General features: G+C 42.0%; 1 protein-coding gene across 2 annotated transcripts in view; it reads right to left on the bottom strand.

Annotated features, from left to right (window-relative positions):
* LOC115160840 (protein ADP-ribosylarginine hydrolase) overlaps window positions 1–21,382 on the bottom strand; it is a 30,448-nt gene extending 9,066 nt beyond the window's left edge. The window contains exons 1-4 of one of the 2 annotated variants that reach the window (XM_029711314.1): window positions 21,183–21,380; window positions 20,597–20,950; window positions 17,496–17,859; window positions 16,552–17,008 (exon numbers count right to left, since the gene is read on the bottom strand). In XM_029711314.1, the coding sequence (XP_029567174.1) occupies window positions 16,594–17,008; window positions 17,496–17,859; window positions 20,597–20,921 (1,104 nt within the window). In that variant the 5' untranslated portion in view covers window positions 20,922–20,950; window positions 21,183–21,380 and the 3' untranslated portion in view covers window positions 16,552–16,593. Of the gene's footprint in view, window positions 1–15,851; window positions 17,009–17,495; window positions 17,860–20,596; window positions 20,951–21,182 lie in introns of those variants that run through there. The other variant, XM_029711313.1, reaches the window with a different exon arrangement.
* Window positions 21,383–21,860: the final 478 nt, after the last annotated feature.

Raw genomic sequence — 21,860 nt, forward strand, 5'->3', positions numbered from 1 at the left:
GGAGTGTTGCGACGTGATTGGCTCTGTGTTCTGTCACTCATGGGGACACTACGTCAAAGCAAAGGCTATAAGGAGACCTCGAAAATTCGAACTATTTGGGGTGCTGCCATAGAGTTACATTAGAAGTGCCCATCCAAGAATGCTCAAGGTCATTGGCCACAGATAAAATTACTTCAAATCACGTTATATGTACAGTAGCTTTGATTGGACCTGATCATGTCAACATCATACTTTCAAAATCTTAGCTAGCATTCATCATCATGAATGAAGTCGACAATCCTTTTTAATCCTTGTCATATGAAGAGAAATTATATATAAAACGTATCAGTGCTCATTGGACATAAATATTACACAAAAAGTTGGTTTGGAAGGAATCAGTGACAGTGGCTGTGTTTTCCCAAATCTGGGATTAAGAGGATCTTTTCCAAGTTTAAAATGATAAACATTCAACATTGGCCTTGCTGACAATGAAGCATGATTTGTGCCGCGCTCAAAACAACTGTTAACTCGGGAACTGCGAAAACTTGACCCCAGTCAGTTCAAGACAACTGGGAAGTCGAGAATAAACAGCTCCGGCTGGGAAAATAAGTTTTGAACGGTCATCCAACTCGGAATTGTAAATTCGACCTCCAGTTGTTTTGAAAGCACCATCAATCCAGAGAATGCCAGACTTTGATGACAAAATTTGGCCACGAAGGACTACCGTGCCACCATCCTGTTCAAGTGAGCACAGCACAACAAGGTAAGTCCAAAAATGTATTGTATGCTGCTGCATAAATTATGTAATATACCAGGGAGATATGTATACTGTAGCTAAGAAAGTAATACTAGTTGTATGTTGTGTAGTAAGATGTTAGTAGCCCATGTGCCTCACCCTAAAAATGTGGTATATTTACCCCTATTAATTTCACCTACTGTTCTGACTCAGCGGTGCTTATGTAGCCTACAGTATAACCTGAGAAATGTAATCATTGAATATTGCAAGAGCTTTCATTGACTGCTTATATGCCCCCTTTATTTAACCAGGTAGGCTAGTTGAGAACAAGTTCTCATTTACAACTGTGACCTGGCCAAGATACAGCAAAGCAGTGCGACACAAACAACAACACAGAGTTACAAATGGAATAAACAAACATTCCACAGTCCATAATACAATAGAAAAAGTCTATATACAGTGTGTACAAATTAGGTAGGATAAGGGAGGTAAGGCAATAAATCGTCCAGAGTGGCGAAATAATTACAATATAGCAATTAAACACTGGAGTGATAGATGTGCAGAAGATGAGTGTGCAAGTTGATGTATACAGAGAAAAGATTCGGCCCGAGAATTGAACACTGTGGCACCCCCATAGAGACTGCCAGAGGTCCGGACAACAGGCCCACCGATTTGACACACTGAACTCTGAGAAGTAGTTGATGAACCAGGCGAGGCAGTCATTTGAGAAACCAAGGCTATTGAGTCTGCCGATAAGAATGCGATGATTGACAGAGTCGAAAGCCTTGGCCAGGTCGCTGAAGACGGCTGCACAGTACTGTCTTTTATTGATGGTGGTTATGATATCGTTTAGGACCTTGAGTGTGGCTGAGGTGGACCCATGACCAGCTTGCATAGTGGAGAAGGTGCAGTGGGATTCAAAATGGTCGGTAATAAGTTGGTTAACTTTCGAAGATTTTAGAAAGGCAAGGCAGGATGGATATAGGTCTATAACAGTTTGGGTCAAGAGTGTCTCCCCCTTTGAAGAGTGGGATGACCGCGACAGCTTTCCAATCTTTGGGGATCTCAGACAATACGAAAGAGAGGTTGAACAGGCTAGTAATAGGGGTTGCAACAATTTCGGCAGATAATTTTAGAAAGAGAGGGTCCAGATTGTCTAGCCCAGCTGATTTGTAGGGATCCAGATTTTGCAGCTCTTTGAGAACATCAGCTGTCTGGATTTGGGTGAAAGAGAAGCGGGGGGGGGGGGGGGGGGGGGGGCTTGGGCAAGTTTCTGTGGGTGGTACAGAGCTGTTGGCCGGGGTAGGGTTAGCCAGGTGGAAAGCATGGCCAGCCGTGGAAAAATGCTTCTTGAATTTATCGATTATCGTAGATTGGTGATAGTGTTTCCTAGCCTCAGTGCAGTGGGCAGCTGGGAGGAGGTGCTCTTATTCTCTGTGGACTTTTCAGTGTCCCAAAAAGTTTTGGAATTAGTGCTACAGGATGCAAATTTCTGTTTGAAAAAGCTAGCCTTAGTTTTCCTAACTGGCTGTGTATATTGGGTCCTGACTTCCCAGAAAAGTTGCACATCGCGGGGGCTATTCGATGCTAATGCAGTATGCCACAGGATGTTTTTGTGCTTGTCAAGGGCAGTCAGGTCTAGAGAAACCAAGGGCTATATCGGTTCTTAGTTTAAAATTTTTTGAATGGGGCATGCTTATTTAAGATGGTGAGGAAAGCACTTTTAAAGAGCAACCAGGCATCCTCTACTGACGGGATGAGGTCAATATCCTTCCAGGATACCCGGGCCAGGTCGATTAGAAAGGCTTGCTCACTGAAGTGTTTTAGGGAGCGTTTGACAGTGATGAGGGGTGGTCGTTTGACTGCGGACCCATTATGGACGCAGGCAATGAGGCAGTGATTGCTGAGATCCTGGTTGAAGACAGCAGAGGCATATTTAGAGGGCAAGTTGGTCAGGATGATATCTATGAGGGTGCCCATTGTTATGGATTTAGGGTTGTACCTGGTAGGTTCCTTGATAATTTGTGTGAGATTGAGGGCATCTAGCTTAGATTGTAGGATGGCTGGGGTGTTAAGCATATCCCAGGTCACCTAACAGTACGAACTCTGAAGATAGATGGGGGGCAATCAATTCACATATGGTGTCCAGGGCACAGCTGGGGGCTGAGGGGGGTATATAACAAGTGGCAACAGTGAGAGACTTATTTCTGGAAAGGTGGATTTTTAAAAGTAGAAGCTCGAAATTTTGGGGTACAGACCTGGATAGTATGTCAGAACATCTCTGCAGTAGATTGCAACTCCGCCCCCCTTGGCAGTTCTATCTTTTCTGAAACTGTTGTAGTTGGGGATGTACATTTCAGAATTTTTGGTGGAATTCCTAAGCCAGATACGGCTAGGACATCAGGGTTGGTGGAGTGTGCTAAAGCAGTGAATAAAACGAACTTAGGGAGGAGGCTTCTGATGTTAACATGCATGAAAGCAAGGCTTTTACGGTTACAGAAGTCAACAAATGAGAGCACCTGGGGAATAGGTGTAGAACTGGGGGCTACAGGGCCTGCATTAATCTCTACATCACCAGAGGAGGAGTAGGATAAGGGTATGGCTAAAAGCTATAAAAACTGGTCGTCTAGTGCGTTGGGAACAGAGAATAAAAGGAACAGATTTCTGGGTGTGGTAGAATAGATTCAGAGCATAATGTACAGACAAGGGTATGATAGCAAGTGAGTACAGTGGAGGTAAACCTAGGCATTGAGTGATGATGAGAGTGATTGTGTCTCTGGAGGCACCATTTAAGCCAGGTGAGGTCTCCGCATGTGTTTGGGGGTGGGACAAAAGAGCTATCTAAGGCATGTTGGACGGGGCTGTGGGCTCTACAGTGATAAAAACAATAATAACTAACATAAACAGCAGTAGACAAGGCATTAGGGAGAGGTATGTGTAGCCGAGTGATCATAGGGTCCAAAGAGCAGCAATAGGTGAGTCAGGGAGCCGTTCGGTAGTCGCTACTACGCTAGGCGAGCTGGAGATAAGGCGATTCAGAAAGCTATCGGGCCGGGGCTAGTAGATGGTTCTTTGGCGATGTCGCAACGGAAAAGCCTGTTGAAACCACCTCGGACGATTATGTCGGCAGACCAGTGGTGATGGATTGGCAGGTCTCCGAGTCGGCAATAAAGGGTCCAGGCCAATTGGCAAAAGAGGTATTGTAGCCCAAGAATTGGCTGAAGGACCTCTTCGGCTAGCTGGGAGATGGGCTTAGCTCGGGGCTAGCTCAAGGCTAACTGGTGCTTGCTTCGGGACAGAGGCGTTAGCTAGCAGTAGCCACTCGATTGCAGCTAGCTGTGGTCCAGAGCTTGCGGCAGGAATCCGGTGATGGGGTAGAGAAAAAGCTGTCCGATATGCTGTGGGTTGATATCGCGCTGTGCAGACTGGCAGGTATTGACCGAGCGGAAGCTGGCTGGTGTCCGAGTTAATGGTGAAGACCGCTAGCAGTGGCTAACTGACTTCTAGCTAGTAAGCTGGCTAGCTTCTGATGGGGGTTCCGGTTCTAAAGTATAAAAATAGCAGATCCCTACCACATTGGGTGAGGCGGTTTGCAGGAAAGTATACTCAATCCGTAGATGGAAAGTTAGATTAAAATATATACGATTTTATTTTGGAAAATGACTATTTACACGGGACAAGACAAACATACCTCTGACTGCTACGCCATCTTGGAGAGATTGAGGGAAGCGGACCCAAACACATAATTGGGCAATACTAAAACACTGCGCCACGGATATGTCAGTAATCAGTTGCTTACCGATGTCCTCACCGACGTCTTCTATGCGTCTTGTTATGGTCAAGTCCCTTAATTTGCTTTAAAATAGCTTCCTTGTTTGTGAAATCAGCATACAATATTTCGGCTGAGGCCTAAAAACAATCTTTGACAATCTCTGCGTCTGTGAAGGCATTATTTGTATTTATTTGTTTTGTTTTTAATATTTAAAACATACAATATACTTGCAGTGAAGACTCTCAACAACTACATCACATTAGTCATCTAACAGTCTCCCATCCAGAGCGACACACAGAAGCAACCAGGGTCAATGCCCTGCCCGAACCAGTGATCCATCAGCCACCGGCCCAAGCTCAGAACTGCCAGGCCACCAGCCCTCCAAGATCCCCCCACAGTTCCCCAAGAGATATCCTTTAACCATCTGAGACCCCCCAAATGGATCAACAACCAAGTAAATGAAAAGAGAAAAAAGACAAAGACAAAAGAAAAGAGAATACAACAATGCAACAAACAAAAGACATCAAGGACAACAAAAATCATAACAGCAAGGCCAACTGAATATGTTTGAGTGCATGTATGGCACTATTTAAGTGTGTGTATGTGCACATGTGTGCATTTGAATGAGAGTGTGTGTATATGCATGTGTACAAACACCTGCACAGCATCAGCCTCAGGCAAACTGGCATTAGCTGTAACAACGCTGCCCCTGAGTGTCATTCAAACATACTTTTTGTCATGTTTATTTTGACTTTTTTTGGTGACTTTTCTTTGACCGTCATTCTTTCCCCCGCCCAGCAACTCCTCTCCCACTTGTCTCCAATTCCACATCCCAACCCTCAGCTTCCCTCAGCCCATCCCACCTATCTCTGCTGGCCACCCTCTTGGGATTTCTACGCACCGTACACTATCGTTCAAAAGTTTGAGGCCACTTAGAAATGTCCATGTTTTTTTAAAGAAAAGCTCATATTTTGTCCATTAAAATAACATCAAATTGATTAGAAATACAGTGTAGACATTGTTAATGTTGTAAATTACTATTGTAGCTGGAAACGGCAGATTGTTTATGGAATATATACATAGGTGTACAGAGGCCCATTATCAGCAACCATCACTCCTGTGTTCTAATGGCACGTTGTGTTAGCTAATCCAAGTTTAAGGCTAATTCATCATTAGAAAACCCTTTTATAATTATGTTAGCACAGCTGAAAACTGTTGTACTGATTAAAGAAGCAATAAAACTGGCCTTCTTTAGACTAGTTGAGCATCTGAAGCATCAGCATTTGTGGGTTCAATTACAGACTCAAAATGGCCAGACACAAAGCACTTTCTTCTGAAACTTGTCAGTCTATTCTTGTTCTGAGAAATGAAGGCTATTTCATGAGAGAAATTGCCAAGAAACTGAAGAGCTGTCCTTTGAGTTGCCCTATTTTGTTGTTTCGGAGGTTGCTGTGTGGCGGATATGTTTTGTCAAAGTGGGCATGGTTTTGATTTTGTTGTGACTGGAAATGTCGCTCAAAATTTGCTCATTTAAAACAATTGACTGCCTTCTGGCAAATAAGACCAAGTGAGCTAATCCCATCATGGAGTACAAAAAAATGAATGTCTGTCCATTTCTCTTGGAACTTTCTGTTTTCTTCTTGAACCGACCGTATCCTTCTCTTAGCCACCGGAGGCATGTTAGCTACGTTAACTAGCTCATTTCCCTGCCGCTATCTTCCTGATTTTCCTGGTTCTCTGGTTGGTCATTCATAGCTCTTCCCCCTCATTTTCATTTTTTTTACCCCTTTTTTCCCCAATTTCGTGGTATCCAATTGGTAGTTACAGTCTTGTCTCATCGCTGCAACTCCCATACGGACTCGGGAGAGGCAATGTTCGAGAGCCGTGCGTCCTCCGAAACATCAAGCCACACTGCTTCTTGACACAATGCCCACTTAACCCGGAAACCAGCCGCACCAATGTGTCAGAGGAAACACCATACACCTGGCGACCGTGTCAGCGTCCACTGCACCCGGCCCGAAACAGGAGTCGCTAGTGCACGATGGGACAAGGACATCCCTGCCAGCCAAACCATCCCCTAACCCGGACGATGCTGAGTCAATTGTGCTCCGCCCCATGAGTCTCCCAGTCGTGGCCGGCTGTGACAGAGCCTGGATTCAAACCCAGAATCTCTAGTGGCACAGCTAGCACCGCGATTCAGTGCCTTAGACTACTGCGACACTCGGGAGGCCCTATACTGCCATCTATCTGCCATCCAGGGAACAGTAGATATATTCAATGAAGGTATTCAGGCCTGCATTAAACACATTGAATTTAAATTTTATCATTGTTATGAATTATGAATGGAAAATAAGAAAATCACAGCGAGCCTGCAGGCTACGCAGTGCAATGTGTACCACTGCCCTAGTTTCTTAATAGTGAAGGCTTCAGAGGGGTCTTTAAAGAGGTCCAGCAGCAGGGGTCTTGATTCATCAGGGCATTTAATGTCAATCTTGAGATGTATTCCAACAGGTTATTCAGAAAAAATATAATTCTTACTGTGAGGGGCAAAGTCTTCTGTTGTGCAAAAAGTAAATGAAACAGCTTCTTTCAAATTCTGTGATTGTAATGTACTTGGTGTAAAGGGGTTTGTATGTATGGGTCGTTACCTGGGTTTCTCACAGGGTTGCTGAGCTGGAGGAGGTTTCTGGAGCTCCTGCATCGTCTCGAAGTTCACCCAACGCTAGAAGGGAGGGAAAGAATGAGGAATGTGGAGGTTTCGTATATTGATACCGTGAAATTATAAAAAGACAACTATTAATTGACTGCATTGGTATCATCTCCTACAGGGTTTGTTTTACTCACTCTGAGGTCTGATGCAATTCTACCTGATATTCCTGCCTTCAGTTTTTTACTTTCCTAGGCCTCTTCTCACTTGTGATTGCACAAGGTCCTCAGTTGTTGGTGGAGGACTAGGGGATAGGAGTCCAAGTCTTCTAGGATCTTTGGGTTCTTCTCCTTGGCATCCAACCACCAGATTCCAACCACTTCCTCAAAATCTTGTATTGGGGGTCTGGAATGTGTCCATATGTCTTACTAGTCTTTAGTGAGTAGACAGTCCAATATTTAGCATTTTTTATACAGTCTTCTATATCTATAAACCAACATAATTTGACAGTATGCATTGTGTTATAAAATATTTAAAAAATTTACTTTCAAGGACAATTAGTAAGGTCACAGATCTTGCAATCTGAGCACAACAGAACAAATAAGGTTGTGCATCACCTCCCTCAATGGTTTAGAGCAGTGGTTCCCAAACTTTTTATAGTCCCATAACCCTTCAAACATTCAACCTCCAGCTTCATACCCCCTCTACCCCCAGGGTCAGAGCAATCTCAAATGTTGGTTTTTGCCATCATTGTAAGCCTGCCACATACACACTATACGATACATTTATTAAACATAAGAATTAGTGTGAGTTTGTCACAATCCAGCTCGTGGGAAGTGACAAAGAGCTCTTATAGGACCAGGGCACAAATAATAACATAATAATCATCAATAATTCTGCTTTTTATTTAACCATCTTACATATAAAACCTAATTTGTTCATCAAAAATTGTGAATAACTCACCACAGGTTAATGAGAAGGGTGTGCTTGAAAGGATGCACATAACTCTGCAATGTTGGGTTGTATTGGAGAGAGTCTCAGTCTTAAATCATTTTCCACACACAGTCTGTACCTGTATTTAGTTTTCATGCTAGTGAGGGCCGAGAATCCACTCTCACATAGGTACGTGGTTGCAAAGGGAAACAGTGTATTAACAGAGCGATTTGCCAAGGCAGGATACTCTGAGTGCAGGCCAATCCAGAAATCTGGCAGTGGCTTCTGATTAAATTAAATTTTCACAGAATCGCTTGTTGAAATTTCAATGAGGCTCTCTTGTTCAGATATCGCTAAGTGGACTGGAGGCAGGGCACAAAAGGGATAACGAATCCAGTTGTTTGTGTCATCCGTTTCGGGAAAGTACCTGCGTAATTGCACACCCCACTCACTCAGGTGCTTCGCTATGTCACGTTTGACATTGTCCGTAAGCTTGAGTTCATTTGCACACAAAAATCAAACAAGGATGGAAAGACCTGTGTGTTGCCCTTGTTAATGCAGACAGAGAAGAGCACCAACTTCTTCATCATCAGCCTCAATTTTGTCCCGCACGTTGAATATAGTTGCGGAGTGTCCCTGTAATCCTAGATTCAGATCATTCAGGCAAGAAAAAACTTCACCCAGATAGGCCAGTCGTGTGAGAAACGTCATCATGCAAGCATCATCATGCAAGCGGTCAGACAAGTGAAAATTATGGTCAGTAAAGAAAACTTTAAGCTCGTCTTTCAATTAAAAAAATGTAAATAAAAAAAACATGTCAATACTTTGCCACTTGATAACCAGCGCACTTCTGTATGTTGTCAAAGCGTTACATGGTCGCTGCCCATATCATTGCATGGTGCAGAAAATACACAAGAGTTCAGGGGCCTTTCTTTAACAAAGTTAACCATTTTCACTGTAGTATCCAAAACGTCTTTCAAGCTGTCAGTCATTCCCTTGGCAGCAAGAGCCTCTCGGTGGATTCTGCAGTGTACCCAAGTAGCGTCTTGGCGAAACTGCTTGTACGCCCGTTACCACTCCACTATGTCTCCCTGTCATGGCTGTTGCGCCATTAGTACAGATACCAACACCTCTTGACCACCAAAGTCCATGTGAAGTCACAAAGCTGTCCAGTACTTAAACAATATTCTCTCCTGTTGTCCTGGTTTCCAGTGGTTTGCAGAAGAGGATGTCTTCCTTAATTGACCCCCATAAACGTAACGGACATATACAAGGAGCTGTGCCAGGCCCGCAACGTCTGTTGACTCATCAGCTGTAACTCATAGAATTCACTGGCTTGTATGGGAAGCAGTAATTGTTTCAAAACATCTTCTGCCATGTCACTGATACGTTGTGAAACAGTGTTGTTTGATGAAGGCATTGTCTGTATAGGTTGTTGGCCTTTTCCACCAGCATTGTCCCAGTCATATTAGCGGCAGCAGGAAGAATTAAGTCCTACACAATAGTACGGGGCTTGACTGTCCTAGCTGTTCGGTAGCTCGTCATATAAGATGCTTCTAGCCCCTTCTTATTAATGGTATCTGTTGCTTTTATACATGTCTTACTACTCGAAAGTTGTCTTAATTCTCGCTCAAAAAACTCCTGTGGCTTATTTTTCAAATTGCCATGTTTTGTTTCTAAATGTCTGCGCAAGAGTGAAGGTTTCATCGAGTTGTGAGATAGTACTTTTGCACATATAACACACTGTGGCTGAGGAAAGGCACTACTCCCAATATAAGTGAACCCCAAATCAATGTAGTTCTCATCATATTTGCGCCTCTTTGATGATCCAACGTCCCTGTCTGATGTTCGGTGCTTTCCCGGTTATAGGGGCAGTAGCTCTTCAGCTGCAACAGATTCACAACTGTCAGTGTCCATGCTAGCTGGGATAACAACAAATGTAGAATTACTGATGCTAGCATTGGATGTGCTCGTGGAAGCAGAACAACTTGTGTCGTTGACAGGTGCAGGTGTAGTACTGCTGGTAGCAGCTGTACTACTAGTGGAGCTGGTATGTGTCTCTGTGGACGCGGGCCTTACTCTTTTTAACCATTTATCAATTTTCGAGCAAACGGAATGAGCAGCAGCTACATTTGGCTACATACGGACCATTAGTGGAATTCCCACGAGAGAGTAACGATTAATGTGATTGGATGTTAATTATTTGACTTGACTACCTGTATTTGACATTGTGTTGTTATTTCACTGAACACTAGATGATTTAATTTTATTTTTGGCAGTGAAACGAGGCTACTCAGGCGAGAAATAAACCTCACCCAAATGTATAGTCCCGTTGGAAAATATAAATGTAGTATTTGAAAGTGTGAAAAAAATGTGTATCACATTGCAAATACACTTAGAAATTCCTTTTTATATGAAATGACAAAAATGTTCTTACATCCCTCATCCTTGCCTACTTCTCAATCGTATGGTAGAAGAAGGTCCAGGGTCACTCTCCTCAGACCCTCTTCTCCAATAGGTTTTGAAAAGGAGGCAAGGAGAGAAGATATAAGCGATTCAGGAAATATTCATTTAAAAGACACTGTGTTTGGCCAATGTGTGAGTGCGAACATGTGGGTGGGGCAGACTTGAAAAGTTCTGTTGTTCAAAACTTCCTCCTCTAACCTATCAACTTCAAACAGAGTGGGGACTTACAACTTGGTTCCATCTGCATTCTGCCAGGCTGGTCTGTCCTTGTGGAAGTTGTAATCTAGTGCTGCCAGCAGTGTTCTGGCCTCAGACTGGTGGTGAAAAGGAAAAATGCTGGCTGGCGTACATCAGAAAATGGTTGTGGTAGGACTCAAGATCAGCTGTTGATCTGTAAAAAAAGAAAAGAAAAAAGAACAAGGACATGTCATAATGAATACGTCATGAAATCAACTAAATTGTAGTCCTCATTTTGCTGTGAATGTCAAACATCACCCTGATGGAGGGTTGACCAATCCTCCCCTCGGTGATGCGTCTGTTTCTCAAACAAGACAATAATGTACCTGTTGACTTGGCCCGTGTTGACTTGATACAATGCTTCCCACAGTTGTATGAAGTTAGCTGGATGTCCTTTGGGTGCAGGACCATTCTTGATACACAGGGGAAACTGTTGAGCATGAAAAAACAAGCAGCGTTGCAGTTCTTGACAGAAACCAGTATGCCTGTGTAACAGTTGTTAAAGTACTGTGTGAATTTCACCAGGTTCATATATTAATATGTCATGTTGATTTGTTATAATGCACACCTGCATCCTGGGAGTAGGGGCGTGTGTACTTACGTTTTGCCCTGCGTGCTCGTGCTCAAATCATTTTGGTGCACTATGAGAGGTAGGCACTCTTTTTCTGTCGTCTTCAGAAATGTTTGATTATTTTAAGCACAAAGTCATACACACAGTGTTTTGTTCATGAATAATGTTGTATATTTAGAGGTTACTTATAAGTGGATGGTATTGTTAAGATGTAATTGTACTTTTTAGGATGATGTCAACATTCTGAATTCAACATGTGGTTAATAGCTAGCTAAGGTATTAGCAGGCTATGGTATGTGTGAACGATGGCTAGCTCCTGGAATGATCCCAGTCCCTTGTATTGTGAATCTGTTGTAGAAAGAGGCGACGATTCGCAGAACATATGTGCTCTGCAAAGGTTTTATTTTCTTTTGCATGCAGGTATGTGGTTTTATCTATGTAAAATATATGTTATGTGTTGATGCATAATAAGGAGAGGCTGTACTAATTTTGTTTTCGAAAATCATTTTGATGCACTATGAGAGAAAAAGGCGACTGTCACGACTTCCGCCGAAGTCGGTTCCTCTCCTTGTTCGGGCGGCGTTCGGCGTCACCGGTCTTCTAGCATCGCAGATCCACTTTTCATTTTCCATTTGTTTTGTCTTGTTTTCCCACACACCTGGTTTACATTGCCCTGATTACTTGTCATGTATTTAACCCTCTGTTCCCCCCATGTCTGTGTGTGTAATTGTTGGCACTCTTCCGGCTGGTTTGCGCCAGGTTATATTTTACACCCGTGCCTTTTGACAGCCTGTACTTTGTACTTTGTTATTTTGTACTTAGTGCTACCTCACTTGTTCTGAGGGCATTTGTTTTTGTGACGTGGTTGCGTTCTATTCATATATTGCCTCAGTAAAGTCCACTCATCTCTGCTCTCCTGCGCCTGACTTCCAATGCACCAGCTACACCCACACCTTGACAGCGACGATTCGCAGAACATATGTGCTCTACAAATGTTTTATTTTCTTTTGGATGCAGATGCAGGATGCAGAGAGTGAATTCTGCTTAATTAAAACTACCTGATCTCCAAAGTCCATGTCTATAGTCTCAATCAACCACACACAACGCAGAGTTACAGCGGTGCAGTACAGCACCGGTTACACCTGGCACCTACTACCATACCCCATTCACAGGCACATACATCTTTTGTTTTGCCCATTCACCCTCTGAATGACACATACACAATCAATGTCTCAATTGTGTCAAGACTTAAAAAATCCTTCTTTAACCTGTCAGAAGTGGATTTAACAAGTCACATCAATAAGAAATCACAGCTTTCACCTGGAATAACCGGAATAATTATCAGTCTACGTCATGGACATTCTTAATGTTTTGTATACTCAGTGTATTTTCTTAGTCCAATTAAAGTGACACAGGATGGTCATAGTGCTTCTTGACAGTGTCAAAGTGTATTTTCTACAAGTTATTTAAAACATGATGAAAAAAAAGTATGACTAAAAATGTAATTACTACAACAAAAGATTTAAGAAACAAACTTTCAATTGAAAGGAAACTTCTTGGCAGGGGAAAAACACATTTGAATAAAGGTGGGTGTGACACTTAAAAGTAGGTGTCATAACCAGCTACAAAATAATATAAATTATGTCACAACAGCTGTAAAGATATGGTAAATATATTGGTCATGACAGTGTTATGACCATATTATGCAGGTTATGACATGTTATGTCAGCTCTTATGATATATTTTCATAAGAAACAATGTGTTGGAAATCCCAAATTGTTTGCATAGTCAACTTACACACAGCTCTGACAAACACACAGTTGAAGTCGGAAGTTTACATACACCTTAGCCAAATACATTTAAACTCAATTTTTCACAATTCCTGACATTTAATCCAAGTAAAAATTCCCTGTCTTAGGTCAGTTAGGATCACCACTTTATTTTAAGAATGTAAAATGTCAGAATAATAGTAGAGAGAATGATTTATTTCAGCTTTTATGTCTTTCATCACATTCCCAGTGGGTCAGAAGTTTACATACACTCAATTAGTATTTGGTAGCATTGCCTTTAAATTGTTTAACTTGGGTCAAACGTGTCGGGTAGCCTTCCACAAGCTTCCCACAATAAGTTGGGTGAATTTTGGCCCATTCCTCCTGATGAGCTGGTGTACCTGAGTCAGGTTTGTAGGCCTCCTTGCGCACACACACTTTTTCAGTTCTGCCGACATTTTCTATAGGATTGAGGTCAGAGCTTTGTGATGGCCACTCCAATACCTTGACTTTGTTGTCCTTAAGCCATTTTGCCACAACTTTGGAAGTATGCTTGGGGTCATTGCCCATTTGGAAGACTCATTTGCGAACATGCTTTATCTTCCTGACTGACATTTCTCCAAAAAGTACGATCTTTGTCCCGTTGTGCAGTTGCAAACCGTAGTCTGTTTTTTTATGGAGGTTTTGGAGCAGTGGCTTCTTCCTTGCTGAGTGGCCTTTCAAGTTATGTCGATATAGGACGCGTTTTACTGTGGATATAGATACTTTGTACCTGTATCCTCCAGCATCTTCACAAGGTCCTTTGCTGTTGTTCTGGGATTGATTTGCACTTTTCGCACTAATGTATGTTCATCTCTCGGAGACAGAAAGCGTCTCCTTCCTGAGCAGTATGACGGCTGCGTGGTCCCATGGTGTTTATACTTGCGTACTATTGTTTGTACAGATGAACGTGGTACCTTCAGGTGTTTGGAAATTGCTCCCAAGGACGAACCAGACTTGTGGTTTTGGCTGATTTCTTTTGATTTTCCTATGATGTCAAGCAAAGAGTTACTGATTTTGAAGGTAGGCGTTGAAATACATCCACAGGTACACCTCCAATTGACTCAAATGATGTGAATTAGCCTATCAGAAGCTTCTAAAGCCATGAAATCAATTTCTGGAATTTTCCAAGCTGTTTAAAGGCACAGTCAACTTAGTGTTTATTAACTTCTGACTCACTGGAATAAGTGAAATAATCTGTCTGTAAACAATCGTTGGAAAAATGACTTGTGTCATGCACAAAGTAGATGGCCTAACCGACTTGCCAAAACTATAGTTTGTTAACAAGAAATGTGTGGAGTGGTTGAAAAACAAGTTTTAATGACTCCAACCTAAGTGTATGTAAACTTCCGAATTTAACTGTACCCCACCAGACATGCCATCTGGGGTCTTTTCACAGTCCCCAAATCCAAAACAAATTCAAAAAGGCATCAAGTGTTATATAGAGCCTTTATTGCATGGAACTTCCTTCCATCTCATATTGCTCAAATAAACAGCAAACCTGGTTTCCAAAAACAATTAAAGCAACACCTCAGGGGCACAACGCCTCTCCCCTATTTGACCTAGATAGTTTGTGTGTATGTATTGATATTTAGGCTTTTTTTAAATGATGTAGTTCTGTCCTTGAGCTGTTCTTGTCTTTTGATGTTCTGTATTATGTCATGTTTCATGTTTTGTGTGGACCCCAGGAAGAGTAGCTTTTGCAACAGCTAATGGGAATCCTAATAAAATACCAAAAATACCAATATAATATGACATGATTATGACCATGTCATGACGTGTTATGATGCTAGGTGTCAAGTAAAATGTTACCGTTCATTTTAAGACCATACTGTTTGGAACAACTTACTCAGCAAGTACATCACATTTCCAGAGTGAAGGTGTGGTCAATTTTGCGATCAGCACCAACACAGTGAATGGGAAAATGGATTCAAAGAGAACTCCCTCTGCTGGTGACTTGGTGAATGTGCAATCCTAAAGGAGGGCTGTGATTGGTTAATGTCCTATAATGTAAATATATATGTGTACAATGGGTAATTTCATTGAAAGTACCAGAGAGCCCACTCTGGAAATGTTACATTACAAATAATATGTCTAAAAATAAGCAAAATGAAAAAGGGTAGTTTTGAGATACTCATATTTTTTATATTGAATAAATGAATGTGAACATTTGTATTTCAGAATCTAGACATACAGTACTCCATAGTTGAGGGAACACTATATGGAGTATAATGACACAAGATGTGTCTGTATCATGTACAGTTCAGATCATAGGGTCTTGCAGGAGGCATGAATAGGTCTAAAAAGGGCCTTAAATGGCCACTCCTCTGTAAATATCCTTCCTCCCAATGAAGTTCCTTTGTGAGAACTACCAGAACAATCTAGAGTGGAATTGCCCTATTGCCCTATTGCCCTTATCGGCAGATAGGAAAAATTACTTTAAGGATATCAAAGACTGAGCCAGACACTTTTAAATTGTTCATAATTTTCTACAGTGATGGTTGCAACCACTTTCATATAACAAGCTGGTATGGGATAGAAGCCACACTGTTAAACAGGCATCACTGGAAAACCAAGCTTCAGAAAGGAGAACAGCAGGTTTTTCTGGGAGGGAGGGAGGGAGGGCTGTGGGAGAGAGAGAGCGAGAGAGAGAAAGACAAAGAAAGAGAGAGAGAGGGAGAACCAGTGAAGAACAAACACCATTGTAAATATGATTTATTTATTTTCCCTTTTGTACTTTAACTAGTTGCGCATCGTTGCAACACTGTAAATAGACATAATATTACATCTGAACTTTTGTGAGTGTAATGTTAACTGTTCATTTTATTGTTTATTTCACTTTTGTTTATTATCTATTTCACTTGCTTTGGCAATGTAAACATATGTTTTCCATGCCAATAAAGACCTTATATTGAAATTGAATGGAGAGAGAGCTGGAGAGAGAAAGAGAGAGAGAGGAGGGAGTTTCAAGAGTGATTTGTTAAGTTACATTGCCACCCTCTGGTCACCACCGTACTTGTAGTCTTCATTTTGAAGATGTACACAATAATGTCAATCTAATCTGAAGTAAAGCAATCCGTTTTTACACTCTGCCGTAGCTAATGTGCTACAATAATAGCACAACAACTGTAGCAGTAATGTATGTTAGTGAAGGATTGATTATAGGCTAGAAATTAAACATTTTTCGTTGCCATTACAGAAAATGTTTGTGATTATAGAGCAAATTCTGCAGCTGCGTATGGCTCCATCTCCTAGTCAGTAGGTAGACTGCAGTTTGAGATCATAAATCCTCTATAAATCTTTCCATATCCAGTCATATTCTTTAAAAATATGTCATAAAAAACCAAGGGATGCAAAATTAGTGTTAAAAAAATGAGAAATTACTGATCATCTGCAGGATATGTAATGAATTTCACCTTTAACCATCTATTGGTTTAATTTACATCACTCTTTCTCAGTTCCAAGAGGTTTTCCCCTGAGCTTGTATAGCCGTTGCCCTAGTTTGGATAGCCTGTCACGGTACTCAAGCCTCTGGTAGTTGATCTCTGGCACCCCTCTGAAGCCGAACAGTGCGCCCCACCAGGCAGCAGCGATCACGGCCGTGGAGTCGCTGTCCCCGCCATGGAAGAAGGCATGATTGGCCAGCTCAACCCAGGAGTTGCCTGCCCTCAGGAGGGCATCGTAAGCTATCATGGGAGCATCATGCCCACTGGCACCACCACAACCCTTGAAGCTCACCGCCCTATAGAAACTCTCCCTCTCCTTCACTCCGTAGGACTCTGGGAACTGAGGTTTGCTCTTTCCATCCAGAATGCCTCTCTTTTCTAAATAGGATTTCCACTGAATTCCAAAGTAGGCCCTGGAAAAATGAGATTAGTCAGAAGCAGATGAAACTTACACATCATTCTACTTTGTAAACCCAGGCATAGATGTAGGAATTTAATTTGGCATGTATTGTCGCAGCAAAATAATTCCGCAACAACAGGAATTTATCGTTTAGCCAATAATGTTACGTGATCGGTGATTAGGCTATCAGCTGGTAAAATGAGGATACATAAAAAGTGGAATACTGTTAATATAACTGGGTGTTAGTGCAGTTTTCTGTGAATTTACATAAACCATGAAGCTCATCTGCACTTCCTGCAGCGCAAGAACATTGTGTGAAGTGTGACATGCATACAATCAAACAAAGGAGGCTGTTGGGCAGAGATATAGGAGTACAGGCTTACTATAATGGTTGGAATGGAGTGGTATCAAACATATCAAAGACATGGAAACCATGTGATTGACACCGTTCCAGTCCGCCCACCAGCCTCCTCTGCAGCCAACCACAACAAAGGCCTCACCAGTGCTCCATGTTCAGCTCCACACAATTGCCTGAATGCCTGACGTACTCCTTGGCTTTGTCCAGGACCTCCATGAGACTGTGTCCCCAGGCCTCCACGGGCAGGGTGCCCCTCACTGCGTAGGCCGTGAACAGGGCTGCAGCCAGGGCTCCCAGGTAGCCTGTGGGGTGGTGGTGGGTCAGACGTCCACTCTCCACACTTACTGCTATCAGCAGGTGCTCCTGCTCAGGGTCGGGGAAGCGCAGGCCGATACACATGGCCCTCATGGCTGCCCCACACCCTCCGCCCCTCTTGTTAAAGGGAATCTTAATGTCCTTGTCAGTTCTCTGTCTGTGCCTTGCAACGCTGTCCATGCAGGTGATGCCTACAGCGGAGACAGAGAGAGTATAATTATTGAATTGAATGAAGATCAACATGTGGGTTTAAATGTAATCTACGAAATCCCCAAAAGTCATGATTTTTGATGATAGGGCCATAATCACTAACTAGTAATGCTGCATACTCCAATAAATGGTAAAATCTCACCTTTCTGGTAAAAATTGTTATAAATTGCTGTCACCTTTGAGGACTTACGCTCAACTGCACAGTACAAATATGATAAAAAACATGAAAGTATGAAATATTTATGATGTACACTTGAAGTCAGAAGTTTACATACACTTAGGTTGGAGTCATTAAAACTCGTTTTTAAACCACTCCACAAATTTCTTGTTAACAAACTATAGTTTTGGCAAGTCGGTTAGGACATCTGCTTTGTGCATGACAAGTAATTTTTCCAACAATTATTTACAGACAGATTATTTCACTTATAATTCACTGTATCACAATTCCAGTGGGTCAGAAGTTCATATACACTACGTTGACTGTGCCTTTAAACAGCTTAGAAAATTCCAGAAAATGATGTCATGGCTTTAGAAGCTTCTGACAGGCTAATTGACATCATTAGAGTCAATTGTAATTGTAACTGTGGATGTATTTCAAGGCCTACCTTCAAACTCAGTGCCTCTGCTTGGGAAAAGCAAAAGAAATCAGCCAAGACCCCAGAAAAAAATTGTAGACCTCCACAAGTCTGGTTCATCCTTGGGAGCAATTTCCAAATGCCTGAAGGTACCACGTTCATCTGTACAAACAATAGTACGCAAGTATAAACACCATGGGACCACGCAGCCGTCATACCGCTCAGGAAGGAGACGCGTTCTGTCTCCTAGAGATGAACGTACTTTGGTGCGAAAAGTGCAAATCAAACCCAGAACAACAGCAAAGGACCTTGTGAAGATGCTGGAGTAAACAGGCACAAAAGTATCTATATCCACAGTAAAACGAGTCCTATATCGACATAACTTGAAAGGCCGCTCAGCAAGGAAGAAGCCACAGCTCTAAAACCGCCATAAAAAAAGCCAGACTATGTTTTGCAACTGCACATGGGGACAAAGATTGTACTTTTTGGAGAAATGTCCTCTGGTCTGATGAAACAAAAATAGAACCGTTTGGCCATAATGACAATCGTTATGTTTGGAAGAAAAAGGGGGACACTTGCAAGCCGAAGAACATCTTAACCGTGAAGCACGGGAATGGCAGCATCATGTTGTGAGGGTGCTTGCTGCAGGAGGGACTGGTGCACTTCACAAAATAGATGGCATCATGAGGGAGGAAATATATGTGGATATATTGAAGCAACATCTCAAGACATCAGTCAGGAAGTTAAAGCTTGGTCGAAATGGGTCTTCCAAATGGACAATGACCCCAAGCATACCTCCAAAGTTGTGGCAAAATGGCTTAAGGACAACAAAGTCATGGTATTGGAGTGGCCATCACAAAGTCCTGACCTCAGTCCTATAGAAAATGTGTGGGCAGAACTGAAAAAGAGTGTGCGAGCAAGGAGGCCTATAAACCTGACTCAGTTACACTAGCTCTGTCAGGAAGAATGGGCCAAAATTCACCCAACTTATTGTGGGAAGCTTGTGGAAGGCTACCCGAAACGTTTGACCCAAGTTAAACAATTTAAAGGCAAAGCTACCAAATACTAATTGCGTGTATGTAACTTCTGACCCACTGGGAATGTGATAAAAGAAATAAAAGCTGAAATAAATCACTCTACTATTATTCTGACATTTCACATTCTTAAAATAAAGTGGTGATCCTAACTGATGTAAAACAGGGATTTTTTTACTAGGATTAAATGTCAGGAATTGTGAAAAACTGAGTTTAAATGTATTTGGCTAAGGTAAATGTAAACTTCCAACTACAACTGTATTTCCTATTCAACAAAACTGTAAATTATAAAATGACTATAAGATTTCAAATTCATTATAACTGTAAAAGACATGTGGTTCAGTTGGTAGAGCATGGTGCTTGCAATTAGTTTCCGACAGGGGAGCAGTATGAAAAAAATAACAAAATATGAAAATATCTGCACTCTACTGTAAATTGCTCTGGATTAGAGTGTCTGCTAAATGACAAAAAATGTAAATGCAAAAATATTTGTATGTGCAGGTTTTCTAAAGGTCTCTCTTGATCAAAACATCTGCCCCCATCTGTGAACGTCTCACAGAGCTCTAGATTGGCTTCCAGAACTCGTTAGGAACGCACCTTTCATTGCATGCTAATATTGTCTGTCTATGACAATAGGAAAGTGATTATTTTAGATGAATGGCTATAAATTGATCTCTGAATGTGCTACCATGATGAAACCACACTCTCCTGCTGTGCTACGATGTAACGCTCACAGGCATGTGCTTTACCTGTGAGGTAGGATTCAGCCAGGAGTTGATGGACAGTCAGAAGAGCGAATTAAATGGTAGAAGGGACATCCCAGCTTAAAGTAGTTTCAGATTTCACATCATACGACACACAGGCTCATAAAAAATACTACTGTGTACGTGGGAACCAGGGCTATTGCTCAATGCAAGCCGTTTCGATCTACGGTGGTCACAGATCGATTTTTAGTGTAAATGTCAGTCGGAACCATGCAAGTCCCCTATATAGGGGACTTTATATCTAAGTTAAGTGTACTGTGCCCAAGTGTGCAGAAATTTTTCCATTTGCAACTCATGTTAACACAACATGACACACCTCATAAAGGAATATTAACTGTTACATACCTGCTGCTCTTCCACCCATGTCTGTCATGCTTACAATGTACTTCTCCACCAGGGCTCGATACAGCACAGGGAGGGATGCCCCTTCCCCCTCCCCTACCTTGACCAGAGCATCAGCTGTAGCCAGGTGCATGACGGTGTCATCACTAACAGGGAAGTCTTTGGCATTCAGCTTCTCTAGACCTCCTCTCTTCTGAACTTCGTCATGTATTAACATGCCATCCTTTTCAAATTCCCAGATACCATGGTTGTAGCCCAGGGCATCTCCTACTCCACTTAGGACCATGCTGGCCTTGTACCTCTGTTCAAGGGGGACCGTGTCTGACATGGCGAGATCTGGTTGGTGTTCAATTACTTCTGTAAGAGATTCCATTGGATCATTGACTAATTGAATGTGACATTGAATGTCAATTAATATAAAATACAGAAAAAAGCTGTTGAGACGAGATATGAGGCTGTCAACCATAATGAGAGTCACTGAACCATCAATGATCAAAGACAAACATCACAGAATGTAGAGATATGAATGTATTGTGTAGAATTATCGAATGTACACAATACAAATCGAGCTAGTGCAGTAAATTGATACCTTGTGCTGGTGGTTGATCTTATAGACTTATATAGGCAGAACTTGAGTGTCGGTTTCCCTCTGTCTTTCTCTTCCTGTAATTCTGTAATTTCCCTTTTGCAGTCTCCACCCCCTCTCAGCTCCATAAAAGGCAACAATGAGTTTTGAAAAACACTTCCTGGATTAGGGCCAATGGGATTGTGAATGTGAAGTTGCAATTGCCCCATCTTCTGGAAGTAAATGGGAAAGTCATAGTTTATAGACTATTGTACACTTTCCTCATGGTCTATTCTAAAACGTTATGCCGTTTAAAACATTTATAGGTTATTGTTTTTGGTATAATTTGACCAAGGATAGCGCCCATGAAGACCACATTTTGAATTGTACATTCAAATTAAACTGACAGCGTGTCCTCATTGTAAAGAACCAAGCTGACATCTCTCAGGAGTGTTGTTAAGGTCAATCCGAGAAGGATGAAGAAGAGAGACATTCTACACGTTCATTTTTTCTGGTTCATACAGTCAATGAACTAAGCAGACCAAACCCAGCTGCTATCCTATTGGTGTCTATTGGAGAGCCACCCCTTGCTTAAGCAGACTGAAACTATGACACATTACTTTCAATTGTTAACAACCTCAGTAAGACATCTTTATTTATCCACCTTCTTTGGGTGAATTCCCCCAGACCACAGGAAAACCC

This window comes from Salmo trutta, chromosome 24, assembly GCF_901001165.1.
Source record: "Salmo trutta chromosome 24, fSalTru1.1, whole genome shotgun sequence".
NCBI lineage: Eukaryota > Metazoa > Chordata > Actinopteri > Salmoniformes > Salmonidae > Salmo > Salmo trutta.